The sequence below is a fragment of the Apodemus sylvaticus genome, chromosome 1, assembly GCF_947179515.1.
Source record: "Apodemus sylvaticus chromosome 1, mApoSyl1.1, whole genome shotgun sequence".
Classification (NCBI taxonomy): domain Eukaryota; kingdom Metazoa; phylum Chordata; class Mammalia; order Rodentia; family Muridae; genus Apodemus; species Apodemus sylvaticus.
The window spans coordinates 32648581-32668622 of record NC_067472.1 but is presented as its reverse complement, the minus strand read 5'-3'; the positions used below and the strand labels follow the sequence as shown (position 1 = coordinate 32668622).

Below are 20042 nucleotides of genomic sequence, written 5' to 3'. Positions count from 1 at the left end.
GGCCATCTTGGCCATGCTCTTGGCTGAGCACATAGAGTAAGTCAGCTTGTTGGAAGGGCCAGAGCCTTTAAAAACAGAAATAAAGGGCCTGGAGAGAACTCTACGGTTAAGAGGGCTTGCAGTTCTTGCAGAGGACCTAAGTTCAGTTTCGATTGTCTCTCCTCACTACTGCCTAATAACTCCAGTTCCAGGGCATCTGACACCCTAGAGTGGGTGTTGGGGAAAGGTCCTAAAGTAGTGCTGGAGAGAAAACTTAGACTGAGGAAATGGTAGAGAGTGTATCAGAAAAGGCTTTGACCTGTGCTGGTACCAATACAAAGATTATTAATTTTTTAAGGTGGTTTCTCTCTCCATTCTACTTTGAGAGGTTATATATGTTCTAATCAGCGATTTATTTATTTTTCCTATTTGTGGTCTCTTCTTCCTAGCTCTGAACCTGTGGTCTTGGGAGTTGGAATGATCTGATGAGAAATCCTCAAGAGGCTTCTGGACTCAAAGTGAGAATCTTGCAAAACCTGCCATTTGTACTTTTTGAATGCGTTGGATGATGACCCAGTGCTCCGACCAGGAGCCTGCAGGACTGACAGCCTTCCCTTCTGTCTCAAGACTCTCTGAACAAGCACAACCACAAAGCACTTTAGATTCACCCCTCGGATCCTGGACCCCAGTGAGGGCCTGAGGCCTCTCCTGGCTTCCAGGGTAAGAACAAAAGGAATTGTTCCCCACCCCACCCCTACCCTACCCTTTCCCCACAGGAACATGGAAACGCCCAGTTCCTAAAATAGATTGTCAATAGAGTTATTTATATCCATCATTTCCTCCAGGGACTTGGAAGCTTCAGATAGGGTTTTTGTAAACAAAGTCATAACTGATATGTTTTACAACATCCTAGTATCCTGGCAGCCTCTGAAGTTCTAATTAACAGGAAGCACTTAAGCACACATTAAATACACAGCTGTGGTATTTGTGGTACTTTTCTTTTTTCCTAAGTCTGAGTCACAAGGTATTTGTTGTAACCTGTGATGTCACTGTTTATTGGTGTCGTCTCTTTCAACTACATCTTTTAAAACAAAACAGTGTGGAGTTTTGTTGTTGCTTTGGTGGTGGTGGTAGTGTTTCTCAGTGGTATCACCTTAAGAAAAAAAGAATCATCATGCCAGTGAATTGTTTCTGCAGACATTTCAGACAAGAAGCTATAAGCCTTCTTCCCTAGCTTTCTGCGTAATTTTACATTGAACATTTGTGTTGCTTTGTTTCTATAACTGCAATGTGGTGATGTCATTGTTAGGGTGTTTGATGGTGGGCATTCTGGAAGTCCTTTCAGGTTAGTGTTCGGGGGGCAGAGTGCTGAGAATACATAAAGGTGCTGCTAACTTAAGCTGGAGCCCTGGAGCTCAGTGAATTAACTAACCTTCGGGCTATGTGCGCATTAGCTACTGCAAGCCCTGTAGGTTAGTGAGCCGAAAGCAAGCTCTTTACCTGATGTTTAGGCTGAGCAGAAGTTGGAGTCAATGGAAACAAATGTTTGTGAAATTAAGATTTGAATTAGGCATCTTATTTTATCTCCATCTGCCCATGCAAAACAGAGAATGCCTTTAATGCACAAAAATGTAATTTTATTTGAAATCTCTGGGGTACATTTAGATGCCCTTGGCAACAAGGTAGCTCTCTCACTGATTCCACACCTTAGCCTAAGATTCTTGTTGGGGAAGCAGACCTTCTGGGAATCAGACAACAGGACAGAGAGAAAATTGTTTCCTGCTGTGCAAACTTACTTAATGCTGGACTTCATCTCTCAGGTGTGTGATTGGCAGGTCAAATCCCAATTGCCAACCAGTGCTGTGTCTGCTTTACCAGGAATCCAGTGGCATAATGGATTCTGACAAAATGCTGCCATCTTGGCCCTCACTGGGCTGTTTCCTAGGATATCAACAAAGAAAGGGCCGTCTAGATCTAGTATCCTAAAATCTTGAGAGGAGAATACAAGATAGTGGGTCTCACTGTGATAACTGCCCCTCTCTATGATCAATCACATTAATATCTAACAATTACCAAATACTTAGTATATGCCTAATAATGTTAAGCATTTTATACACACCATTGGATTAAATCCTCTCAAAATCTTCAGAAAAGGACATTATTAATACCTCCATAGGCAAGGAGCCCAGAGCCCAGAGAGGTTAGGCAGTCTGGTTAAGTATGTCTGCTTCGTTTAGAAGGAAGTGAAGAAGAATATCAAGCCCATATTTATTGCACTGGTTATTAATGTGCTCTGGTTACCTGTTGGGTGAGGCATTAAGGTGGACTTTTGGCAGTTGCGTATACCCAGTGGTATTTTGACTACTTGCGGATTAGTTTCACACTAAATGTTTCAGAGACATGTGTAGGGGAAGTCCAGGTTCAGAGGGCCTAAGATTATAGCTCTAGCTTAGGTAAGTCTTTAAATCCACCAGCTGACCTCCCTAAGCATTAACTTATCTATCTAAAGAATGAGCAGTGAAAGAATGGTGTTTACTGCCTTCCTTTATCAGGCACTACTCTGTGCAGCATGCAACAAATACTTGATAAAGAAGTCAGTGTGAATCCCCACGTACCAGTGTGAATCTCCACGTACCAGCCGCTGTCCCACTGCAGCAGCAGCAGAGCGTTCAGACATCATGTGCTGATTCAGCAGCAGCAGATGTCTCCTAGTCCCGTCCCTGTTTGTGTCCCAGGAGCTCCTAAACGGGCCTCAGCTTCAACACAGTCAAAGTGCCTACTGATCCTCATGGATCTTACAGGGTCCCCTCTACCCACAGTGCCTCATTTCTGGAACTTCAAATCTTCCTAAGAAAAGCTTGTTCATGGTTTAATGATTACCTATACTCGGAGACACATTCTTTTCAACTTTCCTCCAGCTGTCTCTCCTTTGGACACAGAAATATTCTCTCTCTCTCTCTCTCCTTCCCTCCCCTCTCCTCCCCTCTCCTCTCCTTCCTTCCCTCCCACCCCCTCTCTGTCTCTCTCTGTCTTTCTCTGTCCCATTCAAGAATTGCTCACATGTTTTCGTTTTTTGACCTATGAGGGCTGGAGCACACATTTTATCTCCCCCACCGCCTTGGACTCCTCTAAGGCAGAGAGAAAATAGGATCTTCCCATGCCCACAGCACCTTGTGCGAGGTAAGTGCTTTGTGTGTGATTGACTCGGAAACTTTAAATATTGAGGATAAAAACGACACTCATTAGCCTTACCTTTTATGACCCTAATGTGATTGGCTAAAAAAGAAAACAATAACAACGTTCACAGATGTAATTCAAATATAATGTTCCTCCTGTTCCTCCCTTCCCCCCATCTAACCTCCTCCATGGCTCCTCCCTACAACCCTGCTCATGGCTCCCCCTCGCTCTCAAATCAATGGCTTCTTTTTCTTTGACTACTACTGTTCCTGACAGAAGCACATAAATATATAAGCACAACTGGCTGTGTCTGTTAAGTGCCACTTGTGCTTATATGACTTCAAAGTTGGCCACTTTGCTTTAGGTAATCAGTTAGGGGCTCATCCCTGGGAGAGGATAACTCTCCTCTTTGTGGTCTTCAGTTGCCTCGGACTGGTGACCTTTAGGACTTTCCCTTCCATAGTAGCCTAATTGGTGTCCTTGAGTGGGTCTTGTTTAGGCAGCCGTGCAGTTGAAGTATCATGAATGTTTCTAGGACACACGATCCCACAGCAGGCTTTCTGGTTCTCGGGTTCTGCCTACTCTTCTTCCATTATGTCCCTTGAGCATTAGGTGCAGGGGTTCTATTATATACATATCCACTGGGTCCCCCCTCCCCCGTTAGTATATCTCTACATATATAAAAGGCAATTTAAAAAATTATTTAATGTTTAAACTTATATATATATATATATATATATATATATATATATATATATAAGTTCACAGAAGCCAGAAAGGGGCTGGTCTGTTAGAGCTAGAGTTATAGGCAGCTGTGAGAAGCAGGTGCTGGGAGCTGAACTTGGGTCCTCTGGAAGGACAGGAAGTGTTCTTGACCACTGGACCAGCTCTCTAGCCACTATAATGGCTTTTTAAAAAAGTAGATGAATTCTTTCTTTTTAGTGTTATCTATAAGTGAAATAAAAATAAGGTTTAGAAGAGTTTAAAGATTTGAGAAAGAGCAATATAGATCAATCTCATCCAATCACAAATGTATTCAGTTTTGTTACTTCTTTTATCTTTGTCTATTTATGAAGGTATGCTTTATTATATTACATGTAATTTTCTGTCCTTTAAAAAATCTGTTATGAATCTTAAGCTAGCACATGTGCTGCTGGTTCGTTTTTCTAATCATCAGCTTTAATGGCTACAGGATATTCTTCCGGGCAACTGTGACAGTGTTTACTTAGACCTTCCTCAGCTTCTGGAAGAAGATAGCCTGTGACTTACACACACACACACACACACACACACACACACACACACACACACACGACAGCACAAAGCAAACTGAAAGGCCAATGCACCAATGAAGGGGGCTTAAGAAGAGGGAATGGGGGTTAAGGGAGTGTGGCACGGCGGTGTGGGGGAAGGGGGTGCCTAGGCGGGCCCATGTCCAAGCACCTCTTCCCCCTGAGGGACCACATGCACACAAACATGGTATAGAATAGAGTTTATTCAGGGTAGAGGTTGGAAGTTAGTGGTATAGTGGAAATAGAGAAAGGCAGAGAGAGAGAGAGACAGAGAGACAGAGAAAGTAGAGAGTAGTGGAGGCCGGCCATGACCACATGGAGAGAGGGGGGAGGGGAGGAGAGCCCAAGGGGGAGAGAGAGAGAGAGAGAGAGAGAGAGAGAGAGAGAGAGAGAGAGAGAGGAGGGGCAAGTAGCCCCTTTTAGAGGGGGCCAGGTCTATGGGGCGGGGCATACCTGGCTGTTGCCAGATAGTGTGGGGTGGAGCTTAGACAGAATACCAACAGAAACTACAAATGAAAGTCGCTGTCCTCACTACATCTCTTTCATTACTTCTAGAGTGGATGTTAACCACATATTTCCTTGGAAATTCTAGAGTGTTCCCTAAGGTCAATGCTTACCTACACATGGACTGATGTATATGGAACTTGGCAGTGTGCTCCTTGTTCAGTTCTTGGGGTCAGCCCATGGGGCAGATCAGAGGACTGGAGAAGGCTGATCTAGAGTATTTATTCTTCAGGTTCTCCCTCCCAGGGGCCATTGCTGGCTGTCTTGCACAGAGCCCAGAGCTCTGTCAAATGACCTTCTCCATGTGGCTTACTGTGCTGCTGGGTTCCAGTAACTGCTGCTTCCCTTCCCCTTTTCAAGACTAGGTGCCTAGGTCAGTCATCAGTCTGTCTGTCTGTCTGTCACTCTCTCATAAAGAAAGCTACAGACAGCCCACCCACCCTGTGGTACTGTACTATACCCAGCCCACACATTTGCAAAGACTCCCTTTAATTAAAAGTTCACATTTTCCAGTTCAGGACCTTGGCTGGTAGCTCATGCTATTTCAGAGAATGTATTTTCTTTTTCTTCAGTAAATAGTGGATGCTCTAGTTATGCACTACTAGGATTGTCCTGAAAACCACCCATGCAGACCACCTTTACTGAGAACTTGGAAAGCACCACTGAGTTTGTGCTGTTATTGATATTGTTATCATGGGTGTGACGAATGCATGATCATCACAGTGCAATGAGATTTGAAGTTCTTTGAAATGTACTTCCTGTGTCAACGTATTTTGTGAGATTGAGCTGTTTTATGGCCTCTTGAAATAGAGAATCCAGGTGGTGAGGTGCAAACAGACAGAAAATTGTATTTGTTTTGTGACTCACATGACTACCTCACGGCTACCTAAGAATAATGCCCCTCTCACTGGACCATCATATGAAGATTATGTATACCTGATTTAAAAAACTGTCCAAGAAACGTGCATTTCTTTCCTTAACAAATATGAATTAAGAATGAATAATTATGTAAATTTTGAACAAATTATTGTGTCAATTTTCTTTGAAGTTTATGTTAAGAGTTACCTCATAAATTAGTATTTTGATGATCTAGACAGTTCAGTACTATCTGATTTGTGGCTTTAGATTCTTCAATGTCTTAGATTAGAATCTTTGAGCAATTACACTTTAAAATTATTTTTTTAGTTGAGATATATCAGTAAAATATACTCTGACTCACAGCAATGTTGGAATAGAGGGAGAAGCTGGGTTCTCACTTGTAATGAGTCATGTCTGGTTTCTAGTCTGTAATTCAAGATAGGCTTTTCAAATGACACAGACGTTATTTCTTAGAGCCACTCCCCACCAGGATTCCCATGGGTTAAAAAAATTCTGAATGCTAGATGATATCTCATCATTTCTATAGAAATCGGTAAGTCCAACTCCGTGGTGATGTTTCCCAACACACCATGCTTAGTGCGATCACACTGCTCTGAAGCAGCTCACTTATTCCATTCCCAGTGCTGCAGAGAAGTCACTGCTCCCTCGTCCTCACGGGACCCAAGGGGTAAGGGAAGACACATGACTCTCCAAGACCAATTCTCCAGTGATCTTGTCTCCCTGAGTCTTTAAAGGCCTTCCGTAGACCAGGTTATGAGTTAGCATCACAGAATGTAGCCTCCTCTTACACCCATATTCTAGCCACTCAACCAAGAAAGTAAAACCTTTTCCAGCTGCTAGCATATTTATTTCACAGTTTTTGCTCTCTTACAAACGTAGTGACCTAAAACAATTAGTGATATTTTATGATTTTTCTACGTTAACAACTTGGACTGATCTGAGTGGGGCAACTCCCTTCTGCCTTTCCTGGATTAGTCTGAAAACAGCAGAGAGAGAAGGAAAGCTGATATGCACAAGGACTTCTCAAGCCTATGGCTGCATTGCATTTTGCTTTTTATTCTATTTTTAATTATTTTCTGTGTATTGTGTTTTGCCTGAATGTCTACACAGCGCATGTGTGCGGTGCCTCGGAGGCCAGAAGAGGGTGTTGGGTTCCCCTGGAACTGGTGTGAAAGATGCTTGTAAGCCATATTGTAGTGCTGTGGATAAAACCTGAGTCCTGTGGAGAAGAGGCAGTGCTTTTAACCACTGAGCCATCTCTCCAGCCCCAGCTGTATCACATTGTCATATATGCAGCCTTCAGTGCGTAAAGAGAGGACACGAAGCGTGATATTTTGGAGGACCAGAAATGCTATAACGATCTGGAATGTTGAGTCCAAAATATCCAGAAAGTGACAGTCAGGGTTAGGTGAACTGTCCCTCTGTCAGGGTCTAGCCTCAACACAGGCCCAGAGTTCTCAACTGGAAGCAGGAATATCTGAAAGGCACATACTAAACAGACGCAAACTGGGTACAAACTGACAGGCAGTTTTTCAAGGCTAAAAGTTGCTCTCTTCTCTCTCTCCCCCCCTCTCTCTCTTGCTCGTTCGCTCACAGGTTGAGGATGCACACACTCTGCATTCTCCTGCATACTCTGCTTTTCTCCTGCCCGCTTTTCTTTTCTGGAACTCCCACACTCCTACACACCTCTGTGCGTTCCCCTTTCACTCACACACACTCTTCACACACACACCTCACTCACACCACATGCACTCTGCTTTCACTCGTACACACACACACACACACACACACACGCACGCACGCACGCACGCACACACACCTCATGCTCTCTCCTTTCACTCACACACACTCTTCTCTTTACATTCTCTCTCTCTCTCTCTCTCTCTCTCTCTCTCTCTCTCTCTCTCTCCCCTTCCCTCCTCCTCCTCATTCGCGCCTCACTCTCATTCTCTCCACCTGCTCTCTCTCCTTTTTCTTGCCCCAGTCTTTTATTGATACTCCAAAAGCAGGTAGAAAAAAAAGACATGGTATAACAATTGCCAAATCAAATTCAAAAGAATAACCACATCCCACAAAGAATCAATAATTACAATTGTTTCCCAAAGTTTCAAGCTTCCCCTATTCCTAAGCCTGTGGCCAAAATAATAATAATTGCAAACTCATCATTATTTAAACTTTAGTGCTTCAGAGCTCAGAGCTCCCAGGCCAGCTACTTGCATTTTCCTGTGAAACTCTAATGATAAATGGCATGGGCAAAGCTGCCAGGCAGTGGCCAGAGTCAAGTTAACCCTTGACTCGGTAGTTCTGCTAGCTTTCTGCTTCTGCACAATGCACACAATGACCCTCCTAAGAGTCCCGGTGTTTTGACTTAGTTTTACTAGTATATAATTTTATGCCTTCTATACTTGCTTATCCAGGAACCATTCTCAAATGTTGTGCAAAACTTAGTTCATAACTTCAACAGTTTTTCTTTTCTTGGGGGTCCCAATGTTGGCTCTATTTCATTTTCTAATAATTTCTTCAAACTTTCTTTGCAAGTCAAACATTAATCTGGAACTACCATTGTGCAGTTATTACATTGTTCCCAAGATAAGAGCACACAGTGCACACCAGGGTCATTAGGACTGTGCTGTGCTGTGCCCCTGTGCCTCAGTTTTTAATTGTTTAAGAATCATTACATCAAGGAACATCTAGTTTCACAGAATTCACAAGAGCAGGAGAAAAGAGTAGGAAAGTCAGATATAATAGAATAATTACACACACCAAGGCCAACGGAAAAGTAGTCATGCACAAATGAAATCTATATAGCCATTGTCCAGGGCTAAGGTTAGGAGAAATGGGAATGAATGTTTTTTACAAAGAGGTACCACGGAGGGGCTGGAGAGATGGCTCAGCAGTTTAAGAGTACTGACTGCTCTTCTAGAGGTCCTGAGTTCAAATCCCAGCAACCACATGGTGGCTCACAACCATCTGTAATGGTATCATATGCCCTCTTTTGGTGTGTCTGAGGACAGCCACACCAGAAGAAAATTATTTTATATATTCACATATATAAAATAAATCTTTAAACAAACAAACAAGAGGTGCCACGGGCTACTGAGATGTCTCCATCCCAGCCTACTGCAGGCAGCCCCTTATTTCAGAAGGCCGGTGATATGTTCATAAAAAGATAAAGTGATATAAGAATATAGGGGAAGGGGGTGCCTCAGCCAGCCCATGCCAAGGTATCCCTTCCCCTTGAGGGACCAGCCACAGGATGGTATAGTATAGAATAGAGTTTATTCAGAGCATGGGGAGGAGAGTTAAGAGAGTAGTAGAGGCAGAGAAAGGCAGACAGAGGGAGAGAGTAGAGAAGTAGAGGCCGGCCATGACCACATGGAGAGAGGGGGGAAGGGAATGGGGAGAGAAAAGAGCCCAAGAGACCAAGAGAGAAGCAAGCAGGAAAAAACCCCTTTATAGTGGGCCAGGCCTACCTGGCTGTTGCCAGGTAACTGTGGGGAGGAGCTTAGACGGAATGCTAACAAACAGCCAGTCTCCTGGTGGGATTTTTCTCCTGCTTCTCAGGGTCCCAGGCACCATCTTTTTTTTTTTTTTTTTTTTTTTTTTTTTTTTTTTTTAACAAGGAGCTGCTTCCTGTCATCCTGGCCTGCTGTGGGCAGTCTCTGACATGGTATGTCATGGTTTGTCATGGTATGTCATGAATGCTGTCCCCAGCATCCCTCTAATGGAGTTTCTAATCCATTCAATGTTAGTGTCTGTTACTCTTAATTAAATACCTTTAGAATCAATCCTATATGTGTTAGTCAGTTTATTCCAACGTAGATTGAAAAAAAAAAATCTTGTGATTCTCTTGGCTTATAAGTCTTTTTCTATCCACCAGAGTCTACTCCTATCCCTCTGAAAGAGACAAGGAACACTGGAGCTTATGAGAAATGGGGATACCCCTTTCAAGACCACAGTTCAGATGTGGTTATATCAGAATTTTAAACAAAAGAACGTTAGTGTCAGCAAACAGGAAAGCAGGACTTCCTTTGTTATGAGGGGAAAGCAGGAACAGGCCCAGTACAAGCCTGCTAAAGCATTCACTTCTAGCCTGGGTCCAACTCCTTCCAAGTTTCTGTTCTCCATACATTTGTCAGCTGCTTGGTTTTCCTCTGAATCCATTATCATAGTTATTCCAGTAAGAACAGGATATATTTTGAACACCAACTTAGAACCCCCACTGGGGCTCTGCCTATGGTTTTAGGAGAAACCTCTGAGCTTGTTGCTTTCTTCCTGCACACACACTAATACAGAAGCAGCCACATCACCTCACTTCCCTTATAACCTTATCTTTACTAAAATAATGCTCAACTATAACAACTACTCAGTTTCCAAAAATCCTACCTCTCCATCAAACCCCTCCCTCAGGCCTCAGGGAACTATGAGGAAGAGGAAGCAGACTGTAAATCGGTAGGGATGGAGGACACCAAAGAAATAAGGCCTTCTAGTTAAGACAACAGAGCTGGTGCACATAGGGACTCAGACACCTGGCAGCACACACAGGGCCTGCACAGTCCCGAGCCAGATGAGCTCCCAGTGCTGAGAGGGGAACTGGACTCGGGGCTGTGGAGAGCTTCTGGTGCCACTTATCAGAATTTGCTGCTTATAGAAATTTGGCAAGTACTTGTCACTGGGCTCTGGAGGAGGAAGTAGGCTCAGATAAGAATCTTCACATTTGGGCCAATGCAAGGATCAAGGGGAACACAGCCAAGGAAAAGTGTGACTTCCCTTTTGTCTTGGTAATCCTCATAAGCCCCCAGACCCAGGGACTTGGGGGACTTTGTTTATTGCTTTGATTACTACCTGGTGTGATCTCTTTGTTCTTTGCTGTGTTTAATCACCTTGTCTTTGATCTAAGAACTAACCCTATTCTCTGCTAGTGCCTAGGATGGTATAAATGATGGCTGGGAAAAATTAAATCCGCTTCAGCCTCAGCACTGGCTGGAGTCATGTTGTTTGTCTTTTCCTTTTCAATCCTCACTCCTGCCCTTGAGACCCTGTTGATTGACTGAGCTGGTTTGGTCATGAGACCCACTCCTCAACACAGAAATGTTCTCCAACTGACAGCCATTCACAGAAGAAAAATCAGTTTTCTCCAATGGAGTCTCACTGGTATACACACAACACTTAAGGGAGGTTCCACGCTCAGCAGAAGAATTGCCAACATAAAGCAAGCACCATGGTATTTTTTGGAGATGTTGTCTCATAATACTCTGCTTGGGCTTTTTTTTTTCTTTAAACCTTGTTTTTTGTGCCCTTCCCCCAGCCTTGAGTGGACTTAACAGACCTTAATTGTTTGCCAGTCTGCTGATCTATGAGGCACCTCCTCCTGCCTTGCTGCACCTGCAGTTTCCTGCAGGAACAGACTGCCTGCTTTGCAACAGAATCCAGCTGAAACAAAGCAATACAGCCCAGTTGAAACAAAGGATGGGTTTACGGGTTTCCCCTATATAAATGCAGAGCTGAAAATTAAACTTTGAGCCTTGATCAGAAATCTTTTTCTTGGCTTCCTTCTCTCTGCCTCCTGCCCTTTTTCATTCCCAGCCTCCCTTCAGGTACCCAGTCCTTCGTGGCTACTGGACAGCTACAGGCTTTTGCTTTTCTATTATGTTCTCTGATTTTGTGTTTTTATGGGTTTTGTGCTCTGTGTGTGTGTGTGTGTGTGTGTGTGTGTGTGTGTGTAAATATGTATGCTCATGCTTACACATTGTTGTTCCCTGGTTTCGGCACCAAATGTTGGGTTCATAAAAAGAAAGACAGGTTTAAAGGATTTGGTATATAGTGCTGTGTGGGAAGGGGGTGCCTAGGTGGGCCCATGCCCAGGCATCCCTTCCCCCAAGGGGCCAGATACAGACAGACATGGTATAGAATAGAATTTATTCAGGGCAGAGGATGTGAATTAATTGGGTAGAGGAGGCAAAGAAAAGCAGAGAGAGAGAGAGAGTAGAGAAGTGGAGAAGTGGAGGTCAGCCATGACCAAGTGGAGAGGGGGAGGGGAGGAGAGCCCAAGATGGGCAGAGAGGTGAGAGTGCCAAGAGGCAAGAGTGATGAGAGAGAGAGAGGAGGGGCAAGCAGCTCCTTTTATAGTGGGCCAGGCCTACCTGGCTGTTGCAGGCAACTATGGGGAGGGGCACACCTGGCTGTTGCCAGGTAATTTTGGGGTGGAGCTTAGGCAGAATACTAAGACACATACAAGCACATGTATGTATTTCTCATGCTGTTTCTCTTTTTTTTTTTCTGTTTCTTTGCTTTTAGTCTGGATTGTTTGTTGACTTATTTGGTTTTTAAGGAGAGAGGGAAAAAGGTATGGAGTCAAATGGGTAGGAGGTGAGAAGGCTCTGAGAAGAGATGAGGGAAGGGAAACTTGTTGTTCTGTCTAAGCTCCACCCCACACCTACCTGGCAATAGCCAGGTATGCCCTGCCCCAGAGATCTGGCCCACTATAAGAGGGGCTACTTGCCCCTCCTCTCCCTCTTTGCTCTCTGCTCTCTGACATACTCCCATCTCTCTGCCTCTTGGGCTTTCCTCCCCTCTTCCATGTGGTCATGGCCAGCTTCCACTCCACTTCTCTACTCTTTCTCTCTCTATTCTCTCTCTCTCTGTGTCTCTCTGTCTCTGTCTCTCTCTCTCTCTCTGTGTCTCTCTCTCTCTCTCTCTCTCTCCCACTAACTCCCATCCCCTACTCTGAGTAAACTCTATTCTATACCATGCCTGTGTGTATGTGGTCCCTCGGGGCAGAGGTGTCCAGGCAAGGACCTGCCTGGGCATCCCCTTCCCACACCGCTGAGCCACACTCCCTTAATCCCCCATCCTCCTCTTTTTAAGCCCTCTCAAAACTGTGATCAGAATATGGTATGAAAAAATACTTTCAATTAAAAAGAGTTAGAATGGAGCCAGCATGGTGGCGTATGCATGCCTAAGTGGTGATCCCAACACTTAAGGAGCCAAGGCACAAGAGTCTCTTGAGTCAGAACCCATCCTGGGCTTTAAATTAAAAGCCAGTCTCAAAACAAAAAGAAGAAGAAGAAGAAGAAGAAGAAGAAGAAGAAGAAGAAGAAGAAGAAGAAGAAGAAGAAGAAGAAGAAGAAGAAGAAGAAAATCATGTGCAAAGTGGCGTATATACTAAAGAAGGATGTATTCATTTGTGTAAATGAAAAACCTAGAGGTGCATGATTGGTCCCAACAAGCACCCCCAGGAGTCAAGCTCCCTCCACTGTTCTCTCACGATTCTGCTTCCTCTGTTGACTCTAGACTCGGGGTGTCCCCTTATGATCACAAGGTGGTTGCCAGAAGTTAAAAGACCATCCATGTTCAAACCCACTGGGCTCCATCCCTCTGAAACTGGAAGCCAAAACCAACCCTTCTTCTCTAAGCTGCTTTTTGACAGTTTGATAAAACAGTGTGATAAAAATCACAACAATAGAAAAGTAAGCAATACTGCGAAGTCACAGGTAAATGCAGCCCTGAGGTCCACTGGGTATAAAGACAGCTGCTCAAGGATCAAAGTAGCCTTTGAGCTGATGTGTTGGATGTTCCAAGTGCAGCTGTGGACTTTTTACCAAAATATGTTCAAGGAAAGATATTAGGAATTCTGTTAGTTTCCTCATTGCTGTGGCAAAAGCCATTTAAAGAAGGAATTGTCTATTCTGGGTCTCAGTTCAAGTGGATAGCCCACCATGACAGGGGAGTTATGGTGACAGGAGCCTGCAGTTAACTGGTCACATAGCATCTGCAGTTGTGGAGCAAAAAGGGATTGATGTTTGTGCTTAGCTAGCTTTCTCTTTTCATTGAAAATAATTCTTCTCATTATTCTGATCATGGTTTCTCCTCTGTCATCCAACTCCGTGCCTTTGTTTTCTCTCTCTTTAGAAAAGAAACAGGCCAATTTAAAAAACAACAACCAAAAAAAAGAAAAAAGAACAGAAAAGGGAAAAAGAAAAGAGCATGAAAACGCATACACACAGAGAAATATACACACATACACATACATAAATATACAATACATATGAACACATGCATACACACATAAACAAACATATGCACATATATACTCACATATATACACATACACACATATATACACACGTATATACACATACATACACACTACATACACATATACACATACATATCCACAAATACATATACATAAACACACATATACATGTATACACACATACATACGCACACACACATACACACACACTACACACACACACACCATAAAAATAAAATCTGAAAACATAATGGAAAAGCAAAAGACAAATAAGTTTAAAAAAAAAAGGAAAGCCCAGAAAGTATTATGAGACAAAACATCTCCCAAAATACCATGGTGTTCATTTTGGTTTTGGCCATCTACTTAATGCTCGGCGTGGGCCCTCCCTCCCTTAAGTGTGGGCGGGTATAACCCAGGGAGACTCCATTACAGAAAACTAATTTTCCCTTTGTCAGTGGCTTTGAACTGGAGGCGGCTTCTGCGTTAGGATGGGAGATCAGCTCCGCTTCCTCTCAGCACTGAGACCCCCACCTGGCTCCGGACTGCGCAGGCCCTGTGCGAGCTGCCACAGGGTCTGTGAGTTCGTATGATCATCAGCCCCGATTGGTCAGGAAGACACTTTCCCGGTGTCCTCCATTCCCACTGGCTCTTACAGTCTTTCTGCCTCCTTTTTAGGATTCCTTCCCGAGCCCTGAAGGAAGAGGATAGCTTTCTCCTCTTTCTGTTCAAAGCCTGAAACCCCAGACCATGGCGCCATGCTGTTCACATTCAGGATGTGTGTCCCCTCCAACTTCGGCTAACTTCATCTAGATAATCCCTCCTTGATGAGAGACTTGTCTCTGGTGACTGTAGGTCCTGCCAAGTCGTCAGTCAGGATCACCCATCTCAGGAAAAGTGATCACTGCCATCCTAAACCCCCTGGGGAAAATCATTTCTGCTTCAGACAAATGATCATAGATTCCGTCGTGGTTGGGTCTGTCCTGATGATGCACCATGCCCAGTTCGCAGGACTCATGATTGTTAAGGGCTTTATGTTCCTTCTTGGCATGGCTTGAAACTTCAGATTGCCCAGGTAATACACCCAATATCTAGCACAAAAGGTCATTAAATTTATCATTGTAGCTGTCACTCCATTCCAGTGTGTGGTTGATTAGTTGGTTGGTTGGTTGGTTGGTTGGTTGGTTGGTTGGTTGGTTTTATAACAGTAAGGTCTCATGTAGCCCAGCCTGGCCTTGAACTCCTGATCCTGCCCTCCTCATCCACCTCTGATGTGCTAGGATGGTGGCTAGGTACCACCACACCTAGCCTTTGTTATAACCTCAGTGGTGTTTGGTGACTGACTTCACATTTAAGCAGGGATTATTAAGCTCTTTAAAACACACACACATATACACACACACACACACACACACACATTAAGCAAGCTAACTGGAGCCCATGAAGTTAAATTGTTTCTACTACCCAGCTAGTAGTACAAGACATCCTAGATCTGTTACAAAATCAGGCCCTAATAATATGGTATTTTGTAATTACATGTCTGTCTATAACAGCCTGTGAGGTACTGAGAAGTAAGAATTGATTTTTTTCTAAAAAAATTCCATTTTCATAATCACAGAGCTCAAAACAATTGACATTTATAAAATACTTTTAGAGTCGGGCCATGGTGGCGCACGTCTTTAATCCCAGCACTTGGGAGGCAGAAGCAGGCAGATTTCTAAGTTCGAGGCCAGTCTGGTTTACAGAGAGAGTTTCAGGACAGCCAGGGCTACACAGAGAAAAACTGTCTCAAAAAACCAAAAAGAAAAAAAAAACTAAAAATATCTTTAGAAATACTGTGCAGGGAGTCTTGAGAAAAGAATCCAAGAAGGAAAAATGTGTCAGTGGCCTCAGGCATGATGACATAGTCCCGCCAGCTGTCCGATCTGTCCCTCCAGTGGTCAAGGAACGTATCAGATTCACACAGCTTAGTGACCCGTTCCTGCCTCTCACCCTCTTCTGATGCCTGGTTACTGAGGAAGAGACATGAGTCTTCTCTGGCTCTTCATATACTTTTCTACAGGAATAGCATATTCTGAGGCAGCCTGGGACCTACTTCTCAGTGGTGTCTCTTGTTACAGAAAAGTATTGGAGGAGTTTTATTATCATAACCCGGATTGTTAACCTAATTTCAAGTTTTCTAACTGTGACTAAACTTTTTTCTTTTCTTAGTGTGCGTGCCTGTCCATGTGTGTAGGCATGTAGGTATCCATACGCATATGTGTGGAAGTCTAAGGCTGATGTTGGGTGTCTTCCTTGACTGTTCACTTATGTGAACACTTGCTAGGCCTGCAGGCTGGCTACCACACACCCCAGACTTTGACATTGCTTCTGAGGATCTCAATGCTGGTACTTGAGAACACTTTACCCACTGACCCATCGCCACAGGCCCTAATGATTAAATTGATCAACTTGATTATACTGAAAAAAAATCACAACTAGGAGACGAGTAAAGGTAATTCATGGGTATATCTGTGAGGTCACATCTACAGAGATCCTCCCATGGGGAAGACCTGTGCTGCAGGAGGATGGACGGCACCATCCTGTAGGCCGAGTGGTCCAGGCAAAGGAAACGTGGGTTAAGGAGCGCCCTGGAGAACGGGCTTCTTCCCAAATGCATCCCCGCCCCATGCTGTCCTTGTTGGAGGCATGGGTCCACTCTATCGTGTAATACTCTCCCTGCCCTGATCACTGACACTCTCAAACAAGGAGCCAGAACAACTTTTTCCCTCCTTAAGATGTTTTGTGAGGTGTCTTGTCACAGAGAAGAGAAAGCCAATTAATTAACATATTAACAGGGCTGGAGAGATGGCTCAGCTGTTAAGAGCACTGACTACTCTTCTGAAGGTCCTGAGTTCAAATCCCAGCAACCAGATGGAGGCTCACAACCATCTGTAATGAGATCTGATGCCCTCTTCTGGAGTGCTGATGACATCTACAGTGTACTTACATATAATAAATAAATACATCTTTTAAAAAATATGAACAGAATATCTTCTGTTGACGTTGGAACCAGACCCTGAGGTGCTAGCAAGAATCTGCATCCTGCAGTGATGCACTGCAATGATGTGGCAGCAGGTCTCAGCTGGCCCCGCTAAGAGACCGTGTCTACCACTGTACGTTCTAGTAGCCAGGGTCCTACCAAGAGGAGACGGTGCATACTTCCTGTGAGTCCGATGAAAGCTAACTTCCGTGTAATAACAGCTGCAGCAAAGAGAGGAAGCAAGCAAGCCTGTGATGTACATCTGTAGAGACAGAAAGGAAAAACAATCATATTGCTTGTCAAACCAGGCTGCTTTCCAGTACTCAGTCCCCTTTGTCCCAGAATTCCAAAATGGAAATGATTAACTTACCAAGCAATTTAAGGTTGAAATAGAGAAAATACAAAATTTTTAATCAAGACCAAATTTGAGCAGGCTTTTCCTCCTGTTTCATTGACCAAAACTTTTCTTAATTGTGATGCTGTAAGAACTTTCTTAATTGTAATGCTACATACACACTCTGTATTAATACACTAAACAATACACTAGACTACATTAAGCTGGTAGTTTCATAAATTGTTTATGGCAGAGTAAATTGACACAATGAGGCATTTATAGTGTTTATAGCTTGGAGGACAGGCCATGTGTTCCCCAGTTTGTTTGAGTAATTCTACTGCTCAAAAACCTCTCCAAGGAAATACAAAATATAGAAGAAGCTGTAGGCACAAAAAGTTGTCCTCTCTCTCTCTCTCTCTCTCTCTCTCTCTCTCTCTCTCTCTGTGTGTGTGTGTGTCTAAAACTTTTTCTTAGATTGCTCAAGGTTAATGCCCCTGTTTAGAAATGCTATTCCAGGAATTTTTCCTTTTCTTTTTCTTTTTCCTTTTTTTGGTTATTTTGGATTTGGTTTTTTCGAGACAGAGTTTCTCTATATAGCCCTGGCTGTCCTGGAACTCACTCTGTAGACCAGGCTGGCCTCGAACTCAGAAATCCACCTGCCTCTGCCTCCCAGAGTGCTGGGATTACAGGCATGTGCCACCATCATCCGGCTGGAATTTTTCTAAAGAAAAGAAGTAGAACAGAAGGGAAAGAACTTGCTTTAGTTACAACATCTGTGTCACCAAACTGGAAATAACCTGTCAAGCAGAGTGGAAATGGATTAGTCAAAGAGAGTCATGTTGGTATTACAGGTTTCCATAGAACCATGGAAATCTCAGGTACAAAATGACAAAGAAATATGAAAAAATTGTTGGATGTCATCTTAAGTCTCTGTATGTTGGTAACTTATTATGAAGTCAGCGTGCAATTTGCATCTATAACTTGTCCATCCTGATGGGGGCTCTATAGGAGGAGAGGGTTCAATGCACACACTTGGTTGAACCAGAACTAAAATGTAAGCTCACCAATACCAAAGCCCAGATGAGAACCAATGTGTTGCGTGTGGAGGTGGGGGCGTGTATGAGAGAAGGGGCAGGGGATGGTGGGGTAATGGCACAGGGGTCTTACACCTAAACCTTAGTGCCATTGGGGGTGCAGTGCTAAGCCCAAATAAACAACCAAGGTAAGAAAGTGGCTGGAAAGGAGTACCCTTGACTGTCAAGAGGGCTTTGTTCAAAAACAAGGTTCAAAAACATGACCCTCCTAGAGACGTATATGCATATAAAATTCCTTTTAAGACAGCTGCTGGGCTTTGTGCAAACTGCCATTTTCTCTAGAGTATGTTCTCTAAAGCAGAATGGCCACTGAAATGCTGTGGTGTTCACAGACAACAAAATTATTTCCACAATGTTGTTATTAGCAAGATTGTTTCTTTACAGAATTTGGGGGAAATTCCTCTTTAAAATCTTTTGTAAAGATTGACAACAGGGTGGGAGGTAGGGGGGCACAGAACTTAAATCTCATATTCCTTTCATTTTTCCCCTTTCTTTCCTTCTGCTTTCTGGGCTGTGTAACAAAAAAATAGTGAATAGGTCTGCCCAGGCCATGAGTCTGCGCAATATCCATTCTCACTGTATTTGAGAGGTAAGCACAATTTGAATACTTTCAGCATGAAAACATTTAAACATCATTTTTTAAAAATATGTTAAAATTTTAGAATGTCACTGGGGTTTTGGGCAAAATTTTATACACACAACTTGTGTTTCCCTCATGTCGAGTGCAGATTTTCACCTATTTTTTTTCTGAGACTCTGAAGAGAAACTAAAAGATACGTTGATCAGATGTCGGGCTTGCCAGCATCCTGTTGGCCTCAGGAGATGTCACAAGGGCCAGAGCACACACGCATGACTGAGCTGTGGCTGAGCATATGAGCCACATGTGACAAGAGGGGTTGCGTGCACCCCTTCCAATGACTGCTTGGGGAAGTTGTCTTCAAGAACCATCTTATGGCAGAAAACTCATGGGTAGGGAGTGCAAGGGGCCTTTCCAAAAACACAAAAACTTTTGTTCAATGTTCTCAGAATGAAGAGACGGAAGAGTGACATCCGCAGGTGACTGCCACATAGTGGAAATGACGTGTGAGGGCTGTTGGGAAGACTTGAAGGCCCTGAGGGACAGTTCAAAACCAGGTCAACCAGAGCTTTTATTTTCTGACTGAGCATCAGTGTGGCAGGGTAAAGCACTGGACCATCTCAGTAACATTCTTCTGTTTCAAGGGTGTATGGGGTCCACCTACTCCCCAGGGTGTATTACATTCGATCTTGTGATTTGAATGCCCCAACAGCTATGTGTCACAAAGAGTACAAAACATTGTATTAGATATGTTTCACGAGGGGGATTTCAAAGGAAACTAGAGAAATACATCACACGCTGGGAAAGTTGTGTCAAAACAAAGATTGCATACAGTTTTTTGTTCAATAAATGGAAATAAACTCCAAGGAACTCAAAACAGAAAGGAGCTCGTGGTGGCAGTAACGCAAGAAGTGGCGAGGAACAGAGAACTGTGCTGAGCCTGCATGCTTTCCCATCACGTGTGGAGAGCAAGAATCGAGAGCAGGATTGGGTCCCCCAAAATCCACCCAGCCAAAAATCCACCCAGCAACCCAATCACACCGCTGGCCACTCGGCATGGCCACTAGCAGAAATTTCAGAGAAGCACCTCAGATATGCCTTGCTGAGACAAGAGTTCCTTTAGTGGTTTTAGATTGTGAGGGTTTCTGA

At 43.7% G+C, this 20042-nt stretch overlaps 1 protein-coding gene across 3 annotated transcripts in view; it reads left to right on the top strand.

Moving 5' to 3' along the window:
- Pdcd1lg2 (programmed cell death 1 ligand 2) overlaps positions 1-832 on the top strand; it is a 59165-nt gene extending 58333 nt beyond the window's left edge. For all 3 annotated transcript variants that reach the window (XM_052187538.1, XM_052187546.1, XM_052187530.1), the window contains one exon: positions 429-832. In XM_052187538.1, coding sequence (XP_052043498.1) covers positions 429-465 — 37 coding nt within the window. In that variant the 3' untranslated portion in view covers positions 466-832. The remainder of the gene's footprint in view (positions 1-428) is intronic.
- Positions 833-20042: the final 19210 nt, after the last annotated feature.